This window comes from Papio anubis, chromosome 1 (assembly GCF_008728515.1).
Source record: "Papio anubis isolate 15944 chromosome 1, Panubis1.0, whole genome shotgun sequence".
Lineage (NCBI taxonomy): Eukaryota > Metazoa > Chordata > Mammalia > Primates > Cercopithecidae > Papio > Papio anubis.
In genome coordinates, this window is record NC_044976.1 from 98,421,493 (window position 1) to 98,444,437 (window position 22,945).

General features: G+C 37.4%; 1 protein-coding gene across 2 annotated transcripts in view; it reads right to left on the reverse strand.

Moving 5' to 3' along the window:
- The window catches only part of FRRS1 (ferric chelate reductase 1), a 63,568-nt gene that overhangs the window by 16,549 nt on the left and 24,074 nt on the right, over positions 1-22,945 (reverse strand). For both annotated transcript variants that reach the window (XR_001892101.2, XM_017945064.3), the window contains exons 5-9: positions 20,502-20,596; positions 19,110-19,257; positions 16,389-16,571; positions 8,252-8,350; positions 7,095-7,242 (exon numbers count right to left, since the gene is read on the reverse strand). Coding sequence is in view for 1 of the 2 variants with exons in the window: in XM_017945064.3 (XP_017800553.1) it covers positions 7,095-7,242; positions 8,252-8,350; positions 16,389-16,571; positions 19,110-19,257; positions 20,502-20,596 (673 nt within the window). In the remaining variant the exon portion in view is untranslated. The remainder of the gene's footprint in view (positions 1-7,094; positions 7,243-8,251; positions 8,351-16,388; positions 16,572-19,109; positions 19,258-20,501; positions 20,597-22,945) is intronic.

The following is a 22,945-nucleotide window of genomic DNA, read 5'->3' on the forward strand; positions in this document are numbered from 1 at the left end:
AATTTGGGGGGAGAAATATAGAATTACAAAAACTGACCAAAGTAGTAGTAACCATGGAGAGTAATAACAATAAAAAAATTCTTTTTTTTTTTTTTGAGATGGAGTCTCACTCTGTTGCCCAGGCTGGAGTGCAGTGGCACGATCTTGGCTCACTGCAACCTCTGCTGCCCGGGTTCATGCCGTTCTCCTGCCTCAGCCTCCCGAGTAGCTGGGATTACAAGAGCCTGCCACTGCACACAGCTAATTTTTGTGATTTTAGTAGAGACGGGGTTTCACCATCTTGGCCAGATTGGTCTTGAGCTCCTGACCTCCTGATCCACCTGCCTCGGCCTCCCAAAGTGCTGGGATTACAGGTGTGAACCACCACACTCAGCCAAAAAATTCTTTTTAATTGGTCAAATATTTCCATCTAACATCCAGACTGTTATATGGGTGAGTTCTACCACACCAGTAAAATTTTTCCCTGATTTGTTTTTTTATTTTATTTATTTATTTATTTATTTATTTTTATTTTATTTTATTTTTGAGGCAGCGTCTCACTCTGTTGTCCAGGTTGGAGTGCGGTGGTGTAATCACAATTCATTGCAGCCTTGACCTCCCAGGCTCCAGAGATCTTCCCACCTCAACCTCCGAAGTAGCTGGGACCATAAACGCACACCACCACGCCCAGCTAATTTTTGTATTTTTTGTGGAGATGGGGTTTCATCACGTTGCCCAGGCTGGTCTCAAACTCCTGGGCTCAAGTGATCTGCCCAGCTCGGTCTCTCAAAGTGCTTGGATTACAGCATAAGCCACTGTGCCTCGCCTGTTAAAAATTATTTTTATTTAAACTCTTTTAGAGTTTACTCTGTAAGTCTAGTATAACCCTGAAATCAAAACTACGCATGTGTACATTCACACAAGCGCCCCACACATTCACGCAGTCACAACATAAACCAAAATCACTTACGAATATAGATGTAAAAAGCTTAAAGAAAACATTAGTAAATCAAATCAGTTATATACTAAGAGAATAATAAAACATGACCAAGTAAGGTTTATTCCAGGAATGTGAGGATCATTCACCATCCAGAAATCTATTAAAGTAACGATAAAATACCATCTCAATCACTGCCCAAAAGACATTTGATGAAATTCAGCACACAGTCATATGAATTCTTAGTAAAGTTAGAAACAAAAGAATATTTCCTCAACACTATAAAGGATATCCACAAGAAAAATACAACAAATAGACATTTAACACTGAATATCAGATGCATTTGCATCAAAATCAACAATAACCACAAAAATTCTTGCCACCTCATTGCTACCACTCTACATTATTCAGCAAGAACTAAACAATGCAATGAGACAAGAAAGAAAATGAGGGCTATTAATCTGTCATTATTTGCACAGAATATGACATTTATCCAGAAAAATCCAAAATAATCAACTGGAAAATTAGGAGGCTTAAATTTAAGATAAATATTCAATAATAAATAACTGTCCTATATGACAATATATTTACAAAACGTATGAAAAACAATCCCATTCATAATAATTTGCTTTAGAGAACTATAAAATACACAGGAACAAAGTAACCAAAAATATGTATATAAGCCCTATGAAGATACGTAGAAAACCATAAAATTTCATTGAAAGACACATATGCAGGTTCAGAATACATGGAATATCCCAGTGTGTTCCTGCATAGACAGGCTCACTATTACACAGAGTTATTCTCTAAATTGCTCTAAAATTGCATTACAATTTCAATCATAACCCCAACAGGGTTTTTAATAGAATTTGATAAATCAGCTTGAGCCAGAGAGTTGGGACAGCCTGGGCAACATAACGAGACCCCATCTCTATAAAAAATTAACTGAGAATGGTGGCACATGGCTGTAGTCCCAGCTACTAGGGAGGCAGAGGTGGGAGGATGGCTTGAGCCTGGGAGGTCAAGCTTCAGTGAGCCATGATTGCACCACTGCACTCCAGCCTGTGCAACAGAGTGAGATCCTGTCTCAAATAAAAGAAGAATTCGACAAATTAGTTCTATATCTAGAAGAACAGATACACATGAAGAAGCAAAAATTCTTGAAAAAGAAGGCCAGAAGGGGTATCATGTTCTATCAAAACTCACAAACCTATTATAAAGCAACAGCAATTCCAACTAATGCAGGAACAGACAAACGTATCAATAGAAGAACAGATACACTAGAAATAATTCAATTTATTGATAGACTTTTAATGTATGATAAAGAGGCTTTAAAGCAGTGAGAAAATGTGGACTATTCAAAAAATGGTGTTAGGACACCTGGTTACTCATCCAGTGAATACTATTTTACCATGGCTTGTTATAAGGCAGAAAATGAGAAAGAAGAGTTTTATATAATGAATGCCTAGAGAAGAGAATGTCAAGAAGAAAAAGACAATAACTGTCAGGAGCTACAAAAGTGTCAAAAAGAAAATGATCAAGAAAACTATCAAAAATGACAAGAAAGGCACTGGGGAAGCTAAAAATCCTGCATTCATTGAGTGGTAGTGATGAAAAAGAGACTCCAAGCCCAACAACCCTGAGAGACAAGTTGGAAGAAAATGTGTTTAAACTCTGAATCACTGTAGAGTCATGAACTAAGCATGAACTTAACCTTCATGAAAGCAGAAGTCCATTATGATTTCAGAATTCCATTGTGTGGCTCCATTATAATTTTGTAGTCTTGCTCAAAGGGAGTTCATGCTTAGTGCAAGAACCGGCAGTAATAGGTTACCTACAGTATTCCTAAATTCTTTAAATAACAGGTCATGTGATAGCTGTGTCTCTACTTCATTAATTATTAAAATTGGTAGATTTCCTCATTGTGAATTACTTAATTACCCAAGTGATTTCTATCTTTCAGTTTAAACACTCAGTATTTCACATGACTGCTTATCCCAAGACAGGATAATGTCAGCAACATGAAGAAAATAGCAGTTAGAAAAAGGTTTTAAATGGATAGACTGTTAGGAGACTTTATTGAAATTGGATACATTTTACATTTATATGGGTTACAGAGATTATATGATTGCTTTGAAAATTGGTTTAAACCTTACAAAGTCTTACTGCTTTTAAGCGGAATTCAATATATAAATGGTCCACATGCATAAAGCTAAGTAATAGAAGAGGCAATGATTTATGTGATAACTGTCATTTGTTCCCCGGTACAAAAAGATTGGAAAATTCATTTCCAGGGATAGCAATCTCCAGGTTTGTTTATTGGAGTGTTTTGTTTTGTGTGCTTTTCACTCTATCAGTAAAAAAAAAAAAAAAAAAATTAGCTTGTGCTCCTAATATATGTATATTTTTGTTAATAAACAGATTCATGTTTATTGCATTATATTGTATTAATATCTATTACACCTAATACATATTGTATCAATATCTATTATATCTAATACATATTGTATCAATATCTATTATATCTAATACATATTAAGATATTAATATGTATTAATATCTTATATACACCAGCAGTCCCCAACCTTTTTGCCACCAGGGACCAGTCCAAGAGAGACAATTTTTCCATGGAAGAGGGGGAGGGATGGTTTTGGGATGAAACTGTTCCACCTTAGATCAAAACGCACTAGATTCTTATAAGGAGCACACAACCTAGATCCCCAACATGCGCAGTTCACAATGGGGTTCGTGCTCCTATGAGAATCTACTGCCACTGCTGATCAGACAGGACAGTAATGCTCACTCGCTCACCGCTCACCTCCTGCTGTGCGGCCCAGTTCCTAACAGGTCACAGACCAGTACCAGTCCATGACCTGTCAGTTGGGGATCCCTGACGTACACTATAAAACATATTAAAATATTTAAAATTTTAATGACAAAAAGTAAATCTAAACAAAGTTCTAGTATTGTTCCCTGTATCCCCTGGCCTGCCTTGCAATGTGCATAGCTTACTTGGGAAAACCCCATCCTAGAGCAGTAAGTTATTAAACTACAGCATACATAAAACCACCTGGGATGCCTATTAAAATGCAGATTCCATGCACCAACAAAAGAGACTCAGTGGGTCTGAGATGGAGTTCAGGAATCTGCACTGCTAGCAGTCACTCCAGGCGGTTCTGAAGCACATTAAGCCCCACATTTGGAGAAACACCACAGAGAAGTCAAGGCAGAGATTCTCCCTCCCATGCCATCAGCACAGCAACATCAGTTGGCAAGGGAGGGGGAACAATTCTCTATTTTCACACGGATCATCCATTAACTAGGTGTTTCTGAGGGAGTGTTAGAACTATCATTTAAAAGAAAACATGTTCTGATTTCTATGTTGCTAACCTATGAAGAAACACGTGTGCTGTATACCTACACATATAAAATTTATTATACAACAGAATTCCTCCATTTAAATGAAATAGTTTTTCTCTAAAGTATATTTTAAGTATAAAACTTTAAAAAGTATAAACCACTAAATCGTCTAACAATTTAAGAAAACCATTTGCATCAATAATCATTTATGAAGCATCTATACATGTTGGGCGCTGATATGGTTTGGTTCTGCGCCCCCTCCCAAATCTCACTTTGAATTGTAATCTCCATGTGTTGGAGGAAGGGCCTGGTGGGAGGTGACTGAACCATGGGGGAACACTTTCCCCTTGCTGTTCTCGTGAAAGTGAACGAGTTCTCAGGAGATCTCATTGTTTAAAAGTGTGTGGCACTTCCACCTTCACACTCTCTCTCTCCTGTCACCATGTGAGATGTGGCTACTTCCCCCTTGCCTTCTGCCATGATTATAAGTTCCCTGAGGCCTCCCCAGCCATGCTTCCTGTACAGGCTGTGGAACTGTGAATCAATGAAATCTATTTTCTTCATAAGTTACCCAGTCTCAGGTAGTTCTTTACAGCAGTGTGAGAATGGACTAACACAGACACCAAAAGAAGCAGTCTGATATTAAAGAAAGGATACAACTTTTATAATTGGAAGCAACCTGGGTTTAATTTCTGACTCTGCTACTTGTTTGATTTTGAACAAGTTGCTTGGCCCTACTAGGTCCCAGTTTCCTTATCTCTAAAAAAAAAGCAACAAAATACCTACATACAAAGCCTCTGTGAGAAATAAAAGAGATACATGTAATATGCAACAAGTGATGGCTGCAATCATAACAATGCAATGACCTGCACTTTAGTAGTAGCTGTTTAAAACACAAATACTTGACCTTTTCCTTATTGAAAGTTAATTCCCTACATTTCCCATGTTCTTTTTATTTTTGAGACAGGGTCTCCCTCAGTTGCCCAGGCTGGAATACAGTGGTGCAATCATAGCTCACTGCAGCCTCTACCTCCTGGGCTCAGGCAATCCTTCCACTTCAACCTCCCAAGTAGCTGGGACCACAGGTGCACACTACCACACCCAGCTAATTTTTTTTTTTTTTTTTTTTTTGAATAAAGACCAGGTTTTGCCATGTTGCCCAGGCTGGTCTGGAACTCCTGGGCTCAAGCAATCCACCTGTCTTGATCTTTCAAAATGCTGGGATTATACGCATGCGCCACGGCACCCAGCCCATTTCCCATGTTCTAAAGTACTGAATACATAGGCTCTAAAGGCCAAATTCCAACTGCATCGTTTACTTGTCTGGGCAAATTACTTCACCTTTCTAAGTCCAAATTTCCTCCTCCAAATAATAATAGTACATTTCTAGCTTGTATTTTATGAAGATAAAAATGAAGAATCTATCTAAAATGCTTAGCCACTGACTCGCATTCAGTAAGCACTGAGTAATTTTTACTCATTATTATCAAGCCATATTAAGAAATTATTACTCACATTAAGAAATTTTTACTCATTATCAAGCCATATTAAGAAATTATTACTCATATTAAGAAATTTTTACTCATTATCAAGCCATATTAAGAAATTATTACTCATATTAAGAAATTTTTACTCATTATCAAGTCATATTAAGAAATTATTTTCAAGCCATATTTGGTGTTGCTGGTACAAACAAGAGTAAACAATTTGACTAAGGTAACTACATGTGTCGCCTATATCTAAATCTAAAAATGTTCCTTTAGCATTCTTCCTTCACCTAAAAAAATAAATAAAAACAAGCAACTTAATTAATTTAAATGTTCCTAAATTTTAACATTAAACAGATATTTTATCCTGCTTCAAAACTTTTTGAGAGTCTGCTTTACCAAGATTAAAAAGTCTTAAACACATGATAGAATTGTAGGCTTTTCACAATTTGCCTGTATCACATTTCCTGTTCTTCCTTTCCTTTACCCCATCCCTGTCTCTCTACTGTAGACATCTACCTTCTCACCATTTTCAAAGTGGGCTGTATTCTCAAAGTTCTGGCGCAGTGTTATCTCCTAAGAGATGAGTCATTAAATACGACATTGGCGTTTCCTGCAGTTCCTCAAAAACCATTAGCCAAGACCTCAAACAAAATCGAATTATTCCTATTAATGTGTGTTGCAATATCCACCAGGGTAGCCTTCTTGAGAATAAAGATTCAGACTCATAAAACTACATTAGGCTGTACTTGGCATCAGAGTCATGTAGAAAGATGTGAGACAGGAAACATACCACACCCAGGGCAGTGGGAGGCATTCTCCCCTCAATGGGAGGTCTCACAGCAGCTTACTCAGCTGTCCAGGAGCTATTCTCTCTTTCCCCTCCCCACCTCCCTAGAGAAAGCTCAGGTCTAAGGACATGAGATTCATATTGGGCAAGTTTCCCCACAGGAGCCAATATCTCTTGCAACAACCCCAAAGGTACCGTTTCTAGGTCCCCTGCAATGTTAATCTACTATCACTACATTCAGGGAAGCCCAAATAAATGGCTTCTTATTAGGTATTTATAGTTCTTCTGGTCACATGCATTTTACTAATCAGAAGCCATTTTGATCATGAGCAGTGTTGTCTTATAACACAGTGGCACTCTACCTCTAGTTTCCAGCAAAATTTTTCTTCCTTTATCCAGTTTCTGGCAAATTTTGACATTTATAGGAAAGTGTGTGCCTTAAAAATGGGCAATTACAATAGTTTTTCCAAAAATGGGGGAAAGAGAGGGAAGAAGAGAGAAAAAGAAAATACTTGAAAAGACAGCTTGACAATATACTTACCATCATTAGCTGCACCATCTGCTAGAAATATATAATAGCTTGTGTTTAGATCAAATCTATTCTTAACTCCAGGAAGGGTAATGTTTCTTCTGAAAGAACACTGCATAACACCATCCACCAACCTCCAAGCCATATCCTCAAGGGTATCCTATAAACACACACAATGGGTCTTCTCAGCACTTTCCAAAGATTTGCTAAAAATAAGATATGATCAAAATCCTGCCCTGTTCAGTTTCCTTTCTCTAGATCATATGTGCATGCTTTGTCTGCAGTGTCATTGTTTTTCCACTTCCGCTTTGAAGAGAACAAGAAACATTTTCTCCCAGTTTATTTGTCTTTATCCCATTTGGCAAAAAGAAAAAATATTATTTTTACTTTGAGCCAGAACCCCACAATTCCTCTACCTAGGTTAGAAATTTTAGCAGATGTACTAACTCCATCTGGCCACGAGTATACAATCAAAAACACTGAAAAAAACAGTTAACGAGTACTACCCTAGTGGCCAAAATGCAACATGTAACTGAGGAGAAGTTCAAACCAGCCATGGGAGTCAGCCCCATGGGAAAGCTGTGCACAGTTATGTCATTGAATGACAGCTACTGCTCAGTCAGAGCTCATTTGCTCTGTCATTAAGTGATAGCTACTGCTCTTTCAGAGCTCATTTGCTTGTCAACTGTCCTGCAAAAAGGACACTTTTGTACCAGAAATAGCCCACCTTCAATACACATGCCAACAAAGGGCACTTAAGACAACTGTCCAAGGCATCTCCAGCCTTCGCCAAATGTGCTCCTCTTTCTCACTAGTCAAGAAATTTTGTCACTAATGTCATCCTCTTCTTAGAAACCTGTCTGTAAGCTTTTGAAAGGAAGCTGATGCCCTGACCATCTTAATAAACCACAAAGTACTTTTTTGTGAGATAACAACCAAAAGGATGGAAGTGACACAAGCAAGAATTCATGTTTTCCTACAAGAGAAACTTCTGAAGTGTAGAAAAGTTTCTCAGAGATCATTACGAGAGGAGCCCTGCTGGCAGGCCCCCGCTCAGGCTAAGTGTAACTGTGGGGGTTGGAGGCGATCTAGTAGCACAGCCACACCAGTGATAGCCACACAGCCGGAAAGCGAGTCTCAGGTGGAGGTTCCAGAATTTTCACACCTACCCTGGAGTCCATTACAGGGTGACTTCGCCCCGTTAAATGGGAAGGCTGGATGTACACAGTCTGATCTTCATGAATACACAGATAAGCATCATCATCACCCTGAAAAACAATTGTGAATGAGAAAAAAAAAAAGTTCAAAGGAATTTCAGCATTTTATTTTCTTTTTTTAAAAAAGTACCTCAGGAAACCAAGTATTATTTGATGCTTTTAAAACATAATTTATTGAATCGTGAATGATGCTATGAATTCTAGAGAACTGGTTGTCTAATTTGCGAGTTGCAAATAATTTTGTTATAATACAAAAGGAATAGAATTTCAGTGTAAAATAATAGATTAAGATAGATATATAACATGTTTATATGTTCATAAACCCATCACTAATCGAACACCACTTTAATATTTTCATGTATATTCATCCAAACCTATTTGTATTATACCTATTTTTTCCTTCCCAAATGGGAAAATACAGAGTTTTGTTATCTTTTTTCAATTAACTTACCATAACCAATATTCCAGATATTTATTTATTTATAAACATCTATATCCTACACACTTTAATGACCAAATACACCGCATTGTACTGGATATTTTTTGGTAACTTCTAAGATGGAAGACACTGTAAAGAAATATTGCTACACAGTGTACATATTCAATAGATTTAATGCTATATAACTGAGGTAAAAATACCTGTACTCAAGGAGGAATTAGTCTACCTCTTACCTATCCTTTAGTCTCCAAGAATCCTTAACTCTGAAAGTTAGATCTTATTTTTTAAAGTGATAATCAAGCCAGGCATAGTGACTCACACCCATAATTCAAGCACTTTGGGAGGCCAAGGCAGGAGGATTTCTTGAAGCCAGGAGTTAGAGATCAGCCTGGGCAATATGGTGAGACTTCGTCCTAGAAAAAATTTTTTTAAAATCAGCCAAGCATGGTGATGCATGCCTGTGGTCCCAGCTACTCAGAAGGCTAAGGCAGGAGAATCACTTGAGCCCAGAAGGTCAAGTCTGCAGAGTGCCATGATCATGCCACTGCACACCAGCCTGGGCAACTGAGGGAGACCTTGTCTCCAAAAAATAGAAATAAAATAAAGTGATAATCAAAAAGCAGACTGTCAATTAATAGGGGAAAAAAGAATGAAAAAGAATACCAAAAAAAGAAGCAGACTGTAACTTCAAAGTACATTTAAACAATGGTACAAAGGAATAATCTTGATTTTAAGTTATTGTCCATGGTTTGGTCTTTCACTTGGTTTCTCCATAAACTATCTAACAAGGTTCTTTATGTGGGTTAGTCATCCAGCTCCTTATACAAGGTCCAAGACTACCCGGTTATAACAAATCTTGTTATAAATTCCAATATTAGATTCTAACATATTTCTATACTTTCAGATTCAACTTTATTTTTAAATGTTCCACTTTTGAAAACTCTCAAGGATATACTCTTAGCAAAGCAATTATGTACTGTTACACATATTACAGTAAAATCAGAATTAGCCCAATTCAAGATAAGAAATTTGGAGCAATCATGACTTAAACCAGGAGTCAACAAACTATGGCCTGCAAATCAAATTCAACCTAGAGCTTGTTTCTATACAGCTCATAGTTTAAGAATGACTTCTACATAATTAAGTGGTGAAAAGAAGAATATTTCATGACAAATGAAAATATATCAAACTGAAATTCAATGTCCATGTTTCATTGGAACACAGCCACATTTATTCATATACATATCATCTATGGCTGCTTTTATACTACAACAGAGTTTAGTAGCTACAACAGAGACCATATTGCCCACAAACTCTAAAATAGTTACTATCTGGTCCTTACAGAAAACGTTTTCTGAACCCTGATTTATTTTTTATTTTTTAAAAAAGTAGAGATGGATTCTTGCCCTGTTGCCCAGGCTGGTCTTGAAATCTTGGGCTTAAGCAATCCTCCTGCCTCAGCTGCCCAAAGTGATGAGATTACAGGTGTGAGCCACCATGCTAGGCCTGAACCCTGATTTAAACAATGCATGTTTTCTAGAATATCATGAATGAGACATAGAAATTCTTTTGTTACATAAAAAAAATTAATACAAATAATGATTGATTTGAGGCAAACTGAGGATAAGAAAGCAAATAAAATCAATACAAGTAGACCTCCCAAATAATGGAGAAGATGATGGGGATAGAGAGCAGGTAACTCACTATTCCAAATGAAGAGTAAGTGAAGGTGCTACTGCAATCTCAGGCTCCAGGCAGTTCTAGAAACCTCAAGTTTGAAAGCATAAAAGTACACCATATAAGAACTTCCACCAAATCCCTGGGTTTTACTGAAGCTCTCTCCCCAGTTTCCTCTCTCAAGTCAAGCATTTAGAGAGCATCCTATGAGAAAACATTATGCTGGACACTGTGGGAGAAACAAAGATGACTTTGTTATAAGAATATGGCTCTTACAACCTAAAGCTATGTTTTAATGAGGCAGACAGATAGAATAAGTGACACAAAAAGACAAATTATGTATGGCCAGAGAATTGAAAATGGCTTACCAGAAAAGAGAGTAATTAAGCAGACCTTAGAAGATAAAACATATTTATAGGAGGACAAGGTAAAGATGATATTAAAGGAAAGGTTTTCCCAGTTGAAGAACTTCTAGGACCAATGATATAGAAATACGAAAATTTTGGCTGGGCGCAGTGGCTCAAGCCTGTAATCCCAGCACTTTGGGAAGCCGAGGCGGGTGGATCACGAGGTCAGGAGATCGAGACTATCCTGGCTAACATGGTGAAACCCCGTCTCTACTAAAAATACAAAAAACTAGCCGGGCGTGGTGGCGGGCGCCTGTAGTCTCAGCTACTCAGGAGGCTGAGGCGGGAGAATGGCGTGAACCCGGGAGGCGGAGCTTGCAGTGAGCTGAGATCACGCCACTGCACTCCAGCCTGGGAGCACAGCGAGACTCCGTCTCAAAAAAAAAAAAAAAAAAAAAAAAAAAGAAATATGAAAATTTTAAAAACAGCTAGTTTTGCTAGCTAAAATACGTAAAGGATAAAAAGAAAGCTCTAAGGCTGAAAATTCCAGAAGTATTCCCAAAGTAGTGAGCACCATGCTTTAAGAAAAAGAATAGTTTTTCTATAATTACTGAAGTTTTGCCAAAGGTTTGGAGGGATATTTTTGAGACAATTTTTTTTCTTTTCCTTTTTTTCTTTTTTTTTTTTCTTTTTTGAGACAGGATCTTGCTCTGTCACCCAGGCTGGAATGCAGTGGTGCAAATACAGCTTACTGCAGCTTTGACCTCCTGGGATCAAGTGATCCTCCCACCTCAGCCTCCCAAGTATCTGGGACCACAGGTGCATGCCACCAAGCCCAGCTAATTTTTTATGAATTTTTTGTAGAGATGAGGGTCTCGCCATGTTGCCCAGGCTCATCTTGAATTCCTGGGCTCAAGCAATCCTTCCACCACAGTCTCCCAAAGTGCTGGGATTATAGGCATAAGCCATCACGCCCAGCCAAGACGATCTTAAATGTGGCTTGGGGAGAAAATTCCAATGGCTGTATGAAGGATGAAATGGAAGAAGAAATCATGGAAGCAAGGGGACTAATGACAGGTTACTGGAGCAGTCCAGGAAGCCGACAGTACAGCTATAAGCCAAATCAGAGATAGTGACAATGCAATAAAGAGAATGAAAGAGGTATGTCAAAGATAGAATCAGAAGTACCTGGGAGATCAGTAGCAATGAACATATTAGCACCCAAATCTTGATTTCTAGATACTATTCCTACTAAAAGGAAATAAAGTCCTTTTGAGAAATGATGAAATGCATGAAAGTATGAATGGAGAACATTTTGTTACACCAAAAACAAAGATACGCGCTCAAAAGTGGTAGAGACATCAAAAGGGCACAGAAGCCTGCTTGAAAGGGCTCCCATTGGCCACATTTGGGTCAATATGACCCTCTAAAAGAATGAATGGTGGTAACGAACTACAACACAATGGACAAAAGAAACCCATTAGTCCATAGTGTTACTATAAAAGGGAAGGGTAAGTGCAGAGAAAAAAAAACTCGTATTTTCATAAAAACGTCAGCTAAGAAGTAAGTTAGAAGATCAGCATTTTGCAACCACAAATGTAACAACTGATTCATACGAGAAACATCAATAAATGCAAAAACCTAGTTACAGGCTATTGGGGAACAGAATATTCATACAGACTCAAAGTATCATCCCACATATTACTTATTACAAAAAGAAAATAGACTTCATGGTACAGAAATCTGACAGACACCAGTGATCAAACATAGTATCATCAATAATAGAACAATTGGACATTACGAAACTTTCGAAATAATGCACTGATGTGGAAATAATATCCCTTATGTAGCATTTGTGCCAAAAAGTCTTAACACAAATCTATTATATAAATTGTAGAATATTCTACAAATAACTGGCCTGAATTTAATTTATAAAAAGGAAAAAGGATAAAATAACTGTTCTGAAGTAAAGGAGATCCAAGAGATATAACAACTAAATGCCCTGAGTAATAACTGATTGGATCCTGAATAAGAAATATTTTTTAAAAACAAAGGACTTTATTGGGACAACTGGGAAAACTGGAATACAGATTGTATGTTACATAAAAGTACTATATCATTATTAAATTTTCTTAATGTGATAAAAAATATTGCAGTAATTGTAGAATGCCCATGTTCTTAGGAGACACATGTTGAAAACCTTAGAGATGAAATGTCATGATTATCTATAATTTACTTTCAAATAATTCAAGACAAAAATATGTATTTATATACACCATATAAATCAACTGAGATAGACAGAAATAGAGAGACAAAGTGGCAAATCTAGGTGAAGGACTCATGGGTGTTCATTGTACTATCTTTTTAACTTTTATTGAGGTTTAAAACTTTTCAAAACAAAAAGTTGGAAATGGCAGGAGGAAGGATCTGAGAGATGGATGAAAGGAAGGAATCCAAGTCACAACCAACATTTCTCTGAATACCAGAGAAGATGCTGGCAGCAGTAAATGAGGTGTTGACAGCACCCAACAAGAAGCAAGCCATCGACAATGGTAGCTGCTTTCCTGACATTGCTGATCACCAAGAATGGGGAAGACAAGGAGACATCAGGAGGCATAATAAGAAGTTCAGTCTTTTAGATGCTGCTTTGTGCTGTCCAGGAACACACATCTGGATGAGACCAGCCTGCAGCTGGAAATCAAAGTCTGGAGTCCAAGGGAGTTCAGGATTGGGGACATCCTGGAATTGGGGCATGGAGAGATCATGTATGGAGTAAGATGATAAAGCACAGTGGAAGGAGAAGGAAGGAAGCTAATAATGTGCATACTTGATAGACTTTACATTATTTAACAAAATATCTCAAATAGGAAAGAGGCATGTACAGTACATCTTCAATTAAAGTCATAGGCAAGTTCTTGAAAACTGTGACTTTAAGCAAAACAACATACAACATGGCCAATATTTTTTTCCTCATCAATGTCATAACAAAACGATATTGAAGGAAATGATATTATTCAAGGGACTGCTGTATGTAGCCTCACTTAAAGTTAGAGGCTCCAAGAACCTATTGACGACATTAAGTAAGGACTTATTGTACTTGGAAATTCGGTTAAAATTCACACATTAGCAAGTCATTATTATCAGAAATAGGGTAAATTACACATTTTGATTTTAGTGATGAGGTCTATCATACCAAAATAATTGCTAACATTAATTTACAAGCCAAATTGAAAACGGGTATAATTTGGGTTATCGAATGAGTATTCGTGACATCAGATACCTTCAGTATTTAAATTTACATTATACACTCCAAAGGAATAGCAGGTCACAAAAATACCCGAAAGTTTCAAAAGTATAACCAAAAATAGAAATAACCACTTAAAAAATATATTTTGAGGATGATTCGTTTCCCCCAAGTTAGGCAAACAGGTGTACAGATTATTTTAATCATTAAACAGGATTGCTCTGTAAATCAACTGCACCTGCGTAATTAAGTCTTTTTTGTAAACATTTTTGATGAGTACTATACTGGAAACAGATAAGATTTCTAAGTAAGATAAATATATCTTGAATTAGAGATAAATGCTTTTGTGCCATCAATGCCTACAATTTAGAACAGAATAACTGACCTACCTGTGGGCTACTCATTACCATACTGAATGCAGTAATAGTCTTTCCCTCTTGCTTACAGGTTTTATGTAACCAGTAAAAGGAAATGTATCCACACACTATGGCATGTATTTTGGCTATAAAGTGACTGGAATAAGTTGGGTGTTTGTTTGGTTTTTTTTTTTTGTTTTTTTTTTTTAAGTGACTAGAGCATATATCTAAATGAGTGCTGTAACTCAGAGATGAACCTTAATTAAAATATACATTCATTCAACAGGTTAATCCTTTTTGGACTCATTTTCAGAATTTCCTTTCTAGCCAATTTTATCACATTCACATGACAGCAGCACTACCACCACCTATCATTATTGCTTTATAGTCACATTTTATTTTTAACTCAACCTCATTCACCTTATATACTAAATGTAGTTCATTTTTACCAACACTAAGAATATCCAAAAGAACATGCTACAGGTCTGATGGCAATCACAAAAGGAAGTGGGGAAAATGTTTTGAACAATCACCGCATCAGCTGAGCAAGTATAAAATTCCCTATACAAGCAACTTGGAAGGGGAAGGATTCATTATTTCTTATGTTATTTTTTTAAGTACATGATATCTTTTGTATCTCATAGACTTAAGGTATATCTTTTGTTGAATGAAAGAGGATGGCAAGTGCATTCCAGAGGTGTCTAGCGAAATACGTAGGTCATGCATACATACTGAAATGGTATCCTATTAAAGAAAGTTAGTTACATCCAGCGTCCTACAATACTTGCAAACGCTGCTCCAGGACCAATGTGATCAAGAGTATTTTCAGGATAAGCATTAGTTCTTCTATTACAGCCATGTCAGAGTTCCTTTTCCTTTTCTGAAATATGATTCCCTAAAGAGGTGGTGTTAAGTTTAAATCCTGGTAAGAAGAAAACCCTCAGGACAAGACCCCTTGCCTGTGTTAATAAGGGGCTTTCTCCATTTCTGGTCATCCCTATGCCCCAGGCCCACTCTGCTTGAACAGGACTTATATGTGTCCTGGCCACAATACTCTTCCTGCTTCCTAGGAAACCGAGGTGCTTACGCGGGCCTCTGCTCTTCCACACCACAGCACAAGGCTGCCACCTACAGAATCACTGAATCCATTTCAGCACTACCCAGGGTGAGTGAGAATCGGCTTAAAATAAATGCTGCCTTCTGCTGATTTGACAAAGGAGCCTACTGTAATACATGCTGCCTGGATATACAAGTTTAATTCTCTGTTTAGGAAATGCACTGATGACTACTAAAATAGGACACCAAGAGCAGGAACACATGCTTTAGTTCTGGCCACGTGAATAAATAATTCTGGTTTGAAAAGCATTACAAAAAACACGACATTTTGCGTAGAAAAACTTTTCTTAACTGTATTTCCTGCTTTATCGCAAAGAGATAGACATATAAAATAGCAAATACACTGGAAATAAAATGATCTTCCTAACTTTCCTTAGGACAGCCTGTTCTTGGAAGTAATTGTCAAACTGTTAAAATCACACAGTACTCAAAGCTGTTTAACTTAGAATCTGTTCTAAGTTAGTTTCTCCTTTCTTATTCCACCCTTATGTATGATCATTTGACCCTGGAACAAACAGCTTCAGTGATTCTCCTTTTGGTTTTTGGGGGGTTCTTTTGGATTTTTTTTTTTTTTTTTTTTTTTTTGAGATGGAGTCTCGCTCTGTCACCCAGGCTGGAGTGCACTGGCGCAATCTTGGCTCACTGCAACCTCTGTCTCCCAGGTTCAAGTGATTCTCCTGCCTCAGCCGCCCAAGCAGCTAGGATTACAGGCACCCGCCATGACGCCTGGCTAATTTTTGTATTTTTAGTAGAGATGGGGTTTCACCATCTCGGCCAGGCTGGTCTTAAACTCCTGACCTCGCAATCCACCCTCCTCGGCCTCCCAAAGTGCTCGGATTACAGGCATGAGCCACTGCGCCCAGCCGTGATTCTCCTTTTGTTACCACTTATGTAAGTGAGAGGTACCAACCATCCATTGGTCATGAGACAATGCAAAGGATAAATAGCCTTTACTGGGGCCACTCATTTCAACCATCACCGAGTGGTCATCTCTTGTGAAGGATAAGAAGACACAGGAAGCCTCCTTCTCTGGGTCACAGTTCAAAGGACTCCTAATACAGAACTTCTTGTTCCCACAATCTGAGGCACTGAACTAGAAAAATGACAGAGGAAAAAAAATCTTAATTATCAAACAAGCAGTTCATTGGCAATGACAGAATAACAACTACCTTCAAGTACGGGTAGCTCCCAAATTAACGAGAATACCTTTCCATAATAAGCATTCAAATGGAAACAAAAGACACATCCCAAATTAAAAATGATCGGAGCAGTAGTTAGGTTATGAACTTTTAAACTTAATTAATTTTAATTAAAATTTGGAAAACATACACTTGTTGGACTGTAATTGTTCAAGACTATTAAAGCTCCTGTAATACACAAAACATTTCACATTAAGTATGTTTTGGAGCAAAGTTTCTGATAAGTTTTGAGAAATTTTTGAGGTAATATTTCAGTCCCTAAGACTTAAATGACACTAACATTCCTGCCTAAAGGGTATCCTCTAATTCTCAGAGATGAAGTTTTAAACAAAACTTAGCAAGTTATTATATTTAGATTGTGGATTCTGCTTCTAGAATTCAGATTCAAATTTCATACTAAAATTATATAAGAAAAAAATGGTTGCCCCAATTTACTAGCATTCCAAATAACCGTAGTGATTTATTGTGGGAGAAATTAGCAACAATCAGATGACTTAATCCAGAGCTTCTTGATAAGGAAAATAAGACAAAGAGTCTTAGAAAAAAACAAACAGCTGTATAATCAGACTTTGTTCGAATGAGCTGTGACAGTAAATCTCAGAAGAGATCTAAACATTATATAACTAGAGTTCATGGAAATGTAAAGCCAGATCATACTAGGGTGAAGAGAACAAGCCACTGGGGACTAAGAAACTTGGACTTTGATCTCTGCTCTCCCCTTCCCTACATCATGTTTGCCAAAGGACTTGTTCTCTCAGGATCCCTGAACCTTCAACTACACAACAGGAAAACTGTAAGAAATAGACCCTAAGGTATCTTCCAGCTCTAAACATGCTATAATCCTTTAACTCTGAATGAACTTCCCTATAATTAGAGATTATAAACATGGCACAAAGACACAATAAATGTTCCAACAAGAGCTTTTTATTGAATATATGGAAAGATAACAATAATGTCAACCGATTCCTACTGGGAAGCCCAGCTCCGAACTGACTGTGTATTTCCCTAAAGCAGCTTTTAATTAAATAAAGCATTAAGCCTAAACTGAGAGCTAGTACAAATAACAGATCTAATTGCATGGTCAAACAAAAGTACAACAATCATAATAATGTAATTAAACATAGTGCTCATATGCTATAAGATGTTGAAGAGAAGAAAAATAAAATAAGGAGCAAAGTGCATTACTTTGTCTTCTCTATGCGAATAAAAAGGTACAAAAGGATAATAAAAAGAAGGAAAAAGTAAAGGAACTAATGTTTACCAAATATCTATTAAATGCAAGACACAGTTCTAGAAAACGTGCATTCATTATTTTGTTTAATTCTTACAGTGATATTAAGAGCTAAATATTATTACTTCTCTTTCTCTAGGTGAGGAAACTGAGACTGAAAATTAAGTAATTTGCCCAAAGACACACAAAAATTAGGCAAGTCAGTATTTAGACCCACGTTTGTTCTTTCAACTGAAACAACCTGCCTCAACATGTTTTTTTGTTTGTTTGTTTGTTTTTTGTTGTATCCACTTCTGAATTAAGAAGTCTAACTTATCAGAATTTCCTGCAGTAAAATCCTTCTTCCTAATGTTTCTAATATGCATAACACTTTCCAAGATATTTCTTGTCAATCATAAATCTTTTGAATTGGAGGGCCCAGATGAAATTATAACTGATGAATTTACAAGAGATTTTCTGTTGTTCAGCATATACAATTCCCTAGGACTCTTTGACTTTAATGAAATGAGATCTAAGAGTTATATCACCACTTTAAGAATCTCCTCCAAATCTTGTCTAAATTTAACTTAAGCTCTTTGTTTGATATCTGGCTGTGTTTAAAAGAAGAAAAAAAAGAAAGAAAGAAAGAAAAAAAAACTATTGCTTCATCAGAGTTATTTTCAAATGAAAACATATCCACCACCAGTAGAGACTACAGGTGAATGTCATGACCACACCTTGAACATGCAGGGTCTTGCTTTCCTTTCATTCTAACCTATAAGTCATAAGGTTGCAATGAAGGCTTCCTTCAGATTCCTATAGAGGACCCAAAAACATGCTACCACTATGCAGCACAGCTTCTTCTCTGCGCACTTCACCACACAAAGCACACAGAACCACAATTTCCAACCACAAATTTACCTCTTTGCTCACATAGAGAAAACTAAGTACAGTACTTTACTCCTATGTAATGTCTTATTTTGTTTACCTTCTCTTCTGTATTTTATAACATATGGATATTATATTTGGCTACATATTATTTAGATTGCATTTAATGAAGCTATAAAAATGTTACTTAAGCTGGGCACAGTGGCTCACACCTGTAATCCTAAACACTTTGTGACTCCAAGGTAGGAGAATCACTTGAGTTCAGGAGTTCGAGACCGGCCTGGGCAACATGGTGAAACCCCATCTCTACAGAGAAAATAAAATTGTTACTTACTGGTTTGGTTAAGTGGGAAGCTGGAGGTAATGTTGGCAAAGGTACTATTGTAGCTTTAGGTGTTGTGAAAGGAAATGCATTTGGTTGTGAAATTATAGGACCAGGAATCTTCACCCAGTAGATTTTGTACTTCTCAACAACTGTGACTCTGAAATGCAATACCAGTGAGATTAGAACCCTCATTGTGTCCTCTCACAATCAGATCAAAACATTAAAGGGAAAAAAAAGAGAGACTAAACTAGAAAAACATGACTTACTACCTACCAGGACTATTAATTTTGTCTGAGGCAAATCTCTAACCACTCTTTCCCACCCCATCACTTGATAAATTTGTATTGCTTTCTCTCCCTCTGTCCCTCTTTTCTTACTTGTCTGTTTTGGGGGCATATTCCAATAGCCGTGATGTCAGACCCAGGGACAAAACTGCACAGATTTCTATTTCCTGGCATATGAAGAACATATTACTACTCATTTCAGAGTGCAGTATTCAATTCTTCCAAAGGGCATGTGTAGCAAGCAACTACAGCAAGAAGCTGTAATAGAGGCTGCATCGGTAACCATCAGCTTTCACTGGGGTCACATCCCCTTTTTCACATTCCACCTAACATACCGGGGCAGAGTTGTGCTACTGTGTGTTGGGGACCTATGCACAAAGTGAAGAAAACAGATATGTCAGGATAGCAATCCTTCCCTTAAAATATATGTCCATATCACCACTCAGGAATCATCACAAGGCATTATAACATTCCATTTCCCCTTGTATGTAGGATAAGGAAGAAGTACTGTTTTAATTCTACTGAGTTTCATAATTCTGAGAGGCACGCAGTCTTATCTGAGAGTCTAATCTGCAAGTTGTAACACTGCAAAAGAGTCATCCAAATTTCAGGGCTTCCATTTGTATTCTCATGCTAATACAGGAGTAAGTCTAATAGTAGTGTTATATAACATAAAGACTCAAGTATTAATTGATAGCTCTTATTAGGATTAAGGCCTTGCAAGACTTCATTCACTCAACAAATGTCTATTAAGTGCCTATTTGGTGCCAGGTCCTGCGCTAGGTGCTAGGTATACACTGGTAAAAAGCAAAACAAACTCCTACATCAGGAAGGTGGTGTTATTACTATACCAAAGCTCTCCTACATGGGTGAGTGTCCAATAGGTACAGAAAATGATACATACTAATTATGGTTTCAGTTATACTAATAGTTACAGAGTTGTAAACTCTTTTTTTTTTTTTTTTTTTTTTTCTTAAGAGATGGGGTTTCACCACGTTGCCCAGGCCAGTCTCAAAGCCCTGGGCTCAAGTGATCCACTGCCTTGGCCTCCCAAAGTGCTGGGATTATAGGCAGAAGCCACCATGACTTGCCCAGAATTATAAACTCTTATACTCACAGAAACCGTGTGTGATTTGGAGCACTGCTTGGAGCATTCCAGTAGACTTTAACTTCTGTTTTTTTAGATGCACTTCTGTGACTCACAGCTGATCCCTGAAATAAAAGGGAAAAGAGCTACCATTCAGTCACTCAATAGCTCAGCATGGCTGGAACTTCTATCATTTTGCAAAGTAATTTATCGTTGCATGACATAAGCATTCTGGTGAGGACTATTTTATTTAGAAGGACTTGGCCGGGTGCGGTGGCTCACCCCTGTAATCCCAGCACTTTGGGAGGCTGAGGCGGGCGGATCACAAGGTCAGTAGATCGAGACCATCCTGGCTAACACGATGAAACCCCATCTCTACTAAAAATACAAAAAATTAGCCAAGCATGGTGGTGGGTGCTTGTAGTCCCAGCTACTCGGGAGGCTGAGGCAGGAGAATGGTGTGAACCCGGGAGGCAGAGCTTGCAGTGAGCAGAGATCGCACCACTGCACTCCAGCCTGGGTGACAGAGCGAGACTCCATCTCAAAAAAAAGAAAAAGAAGGATTCAGGCACTCCATAAATGAAATGTTGATTGGTTGACAATATATTAGCAGCTGGCTCTGTGAATAAATGAGAGTCAACAGAAATCTAAGACCTGAAGAGAGTTGTGAACACTGGGTACGTTAACACTAGATAGAGCTTGTTCACTGTTTCATGTACATTATAAATTTATATCTCTTCCATTAATAGACGCAAATAGAATACAGAAGATTCATTGAAAGAGAAAAACTTCCTGCCTTCAAATACGTAGCATGATATTTTAGTAATTCTTTCTCTTGAACAATCTTGTTTCCCGCTTTCATGCACCTGGCCAACTCCTACTCATTCTTTGAGGCCTCACTTGAAGATCACCTGCTCCAAGAAGCTCCCTCCCAGTTCCTTCCAGCCTGTGTGTGGCTCCCTCTGCTATGCTTCCCACTCACTGTGTATGCTTCTCACCAAAGTTATCACACAGTTCTACTTATATGTTCATAGATGTGCTTATATGTAAGGTAAGGAGTTCTTCAAGGAACAAGAGTAAGTCTTGTCCATCACCTATCCCTCCCATTCAGGACCATTTTTGGTATAATAAATAAATGAATGAATGAATGGAAAAAATTAGACTCCTGTCATACTCTAGATCTCTGCCTTCAATATTAAAACCCTTCAAAAATTAATATAATAGAGCCAATATTAATATAAAACATCACAAGCTATAAATTCTTCAAACTACTTTACCTTTTATAGAGTGCTGATGTGTAAAAACATATTGCAAGTAAAATTAAGGAAAAAGTCTGATCGTTGTGAATCTATTTAGATGTTTACAATACATGGTTAATGTCATTTATCTTGCAACCACCGCCTTATAGTGCAAAGACCCCCCAAAAAACTGACAGAGAACAATTTCAAGCTACAGTTGACCCTTGAACAACACAGGTTTGAACTGCATAGGTCCACTTACATGCAGATTTTTTTTTCAATAAATATATTAGAAAAATGTTTGGAGGTTTTCAACAATTTGAAAAAACTCAGACAAACCGCATAGGCTAGAAATATTGAAAAAATTAAAAAGTTAGGTATGCCTTGAATGCACAAAATATGTAGGTATTAGTCTATTTTATCATTTACTACCATAAAATATACACACACCTATTACAAAAAGTTAAAATTTATCAAAACATACATACACAAACAGACCGCACATGTGCCATTCATAGTCCAGAGACATACAAACAAATGTAAAACTGCAGTATTAAATCATAACTGCATAAAATTACGGTAGTTGGGACTACAAGCACATGCCACCTTGCCCAGCTAATTTTTGTATTTTTTTATAGAGATGGGGTTTCGTCATGTTTCCCAATCTGGTCTCAAACTCCTGAGCTCAAGCAATCCACCAGCCTCAGCCTCCCAAAGTGCTGGGATTAGAGGTATGAGCCACTGCACCCAGCTTTTATTGTGTTTTGTGCACTACTATAAACCTTGAATAACACCATGGGACCCATATGAAGTGCCACTAGTGATGCGGTAAGTGTTCCCAAGAAGCACAGAAAACTTGTGACATTACAAGAAAAAGTTGAATTGCTTGATATATACTGCAGATTAAGGTCTGCTGCTGCAGTTGCCTGCCATATCAAGATAAATGAATCCAGTATAAGAATCACTGTAAAAAAAAAAAAAAGAAAAGAAAATTCGTGAAGCTGTCACTGCAGCTATGCCAACAGATGCAAAAACCTCACACTTTTTGTGAAAGACCTTTTCATCTCATATCGGAAATGCAGCTTTTATGCAGGTGTAAGAATTGCTATAAGAAGGGGATACTTATAGACTAATATTATTCAAGAAAAAGCAAAGTCATTATATGACAACTTAAAGCAAAAGGAAGGTGAAGGGTCTAAAGCTGGAGAATTTAATGCCAGCAAAGCATAGTTTGAT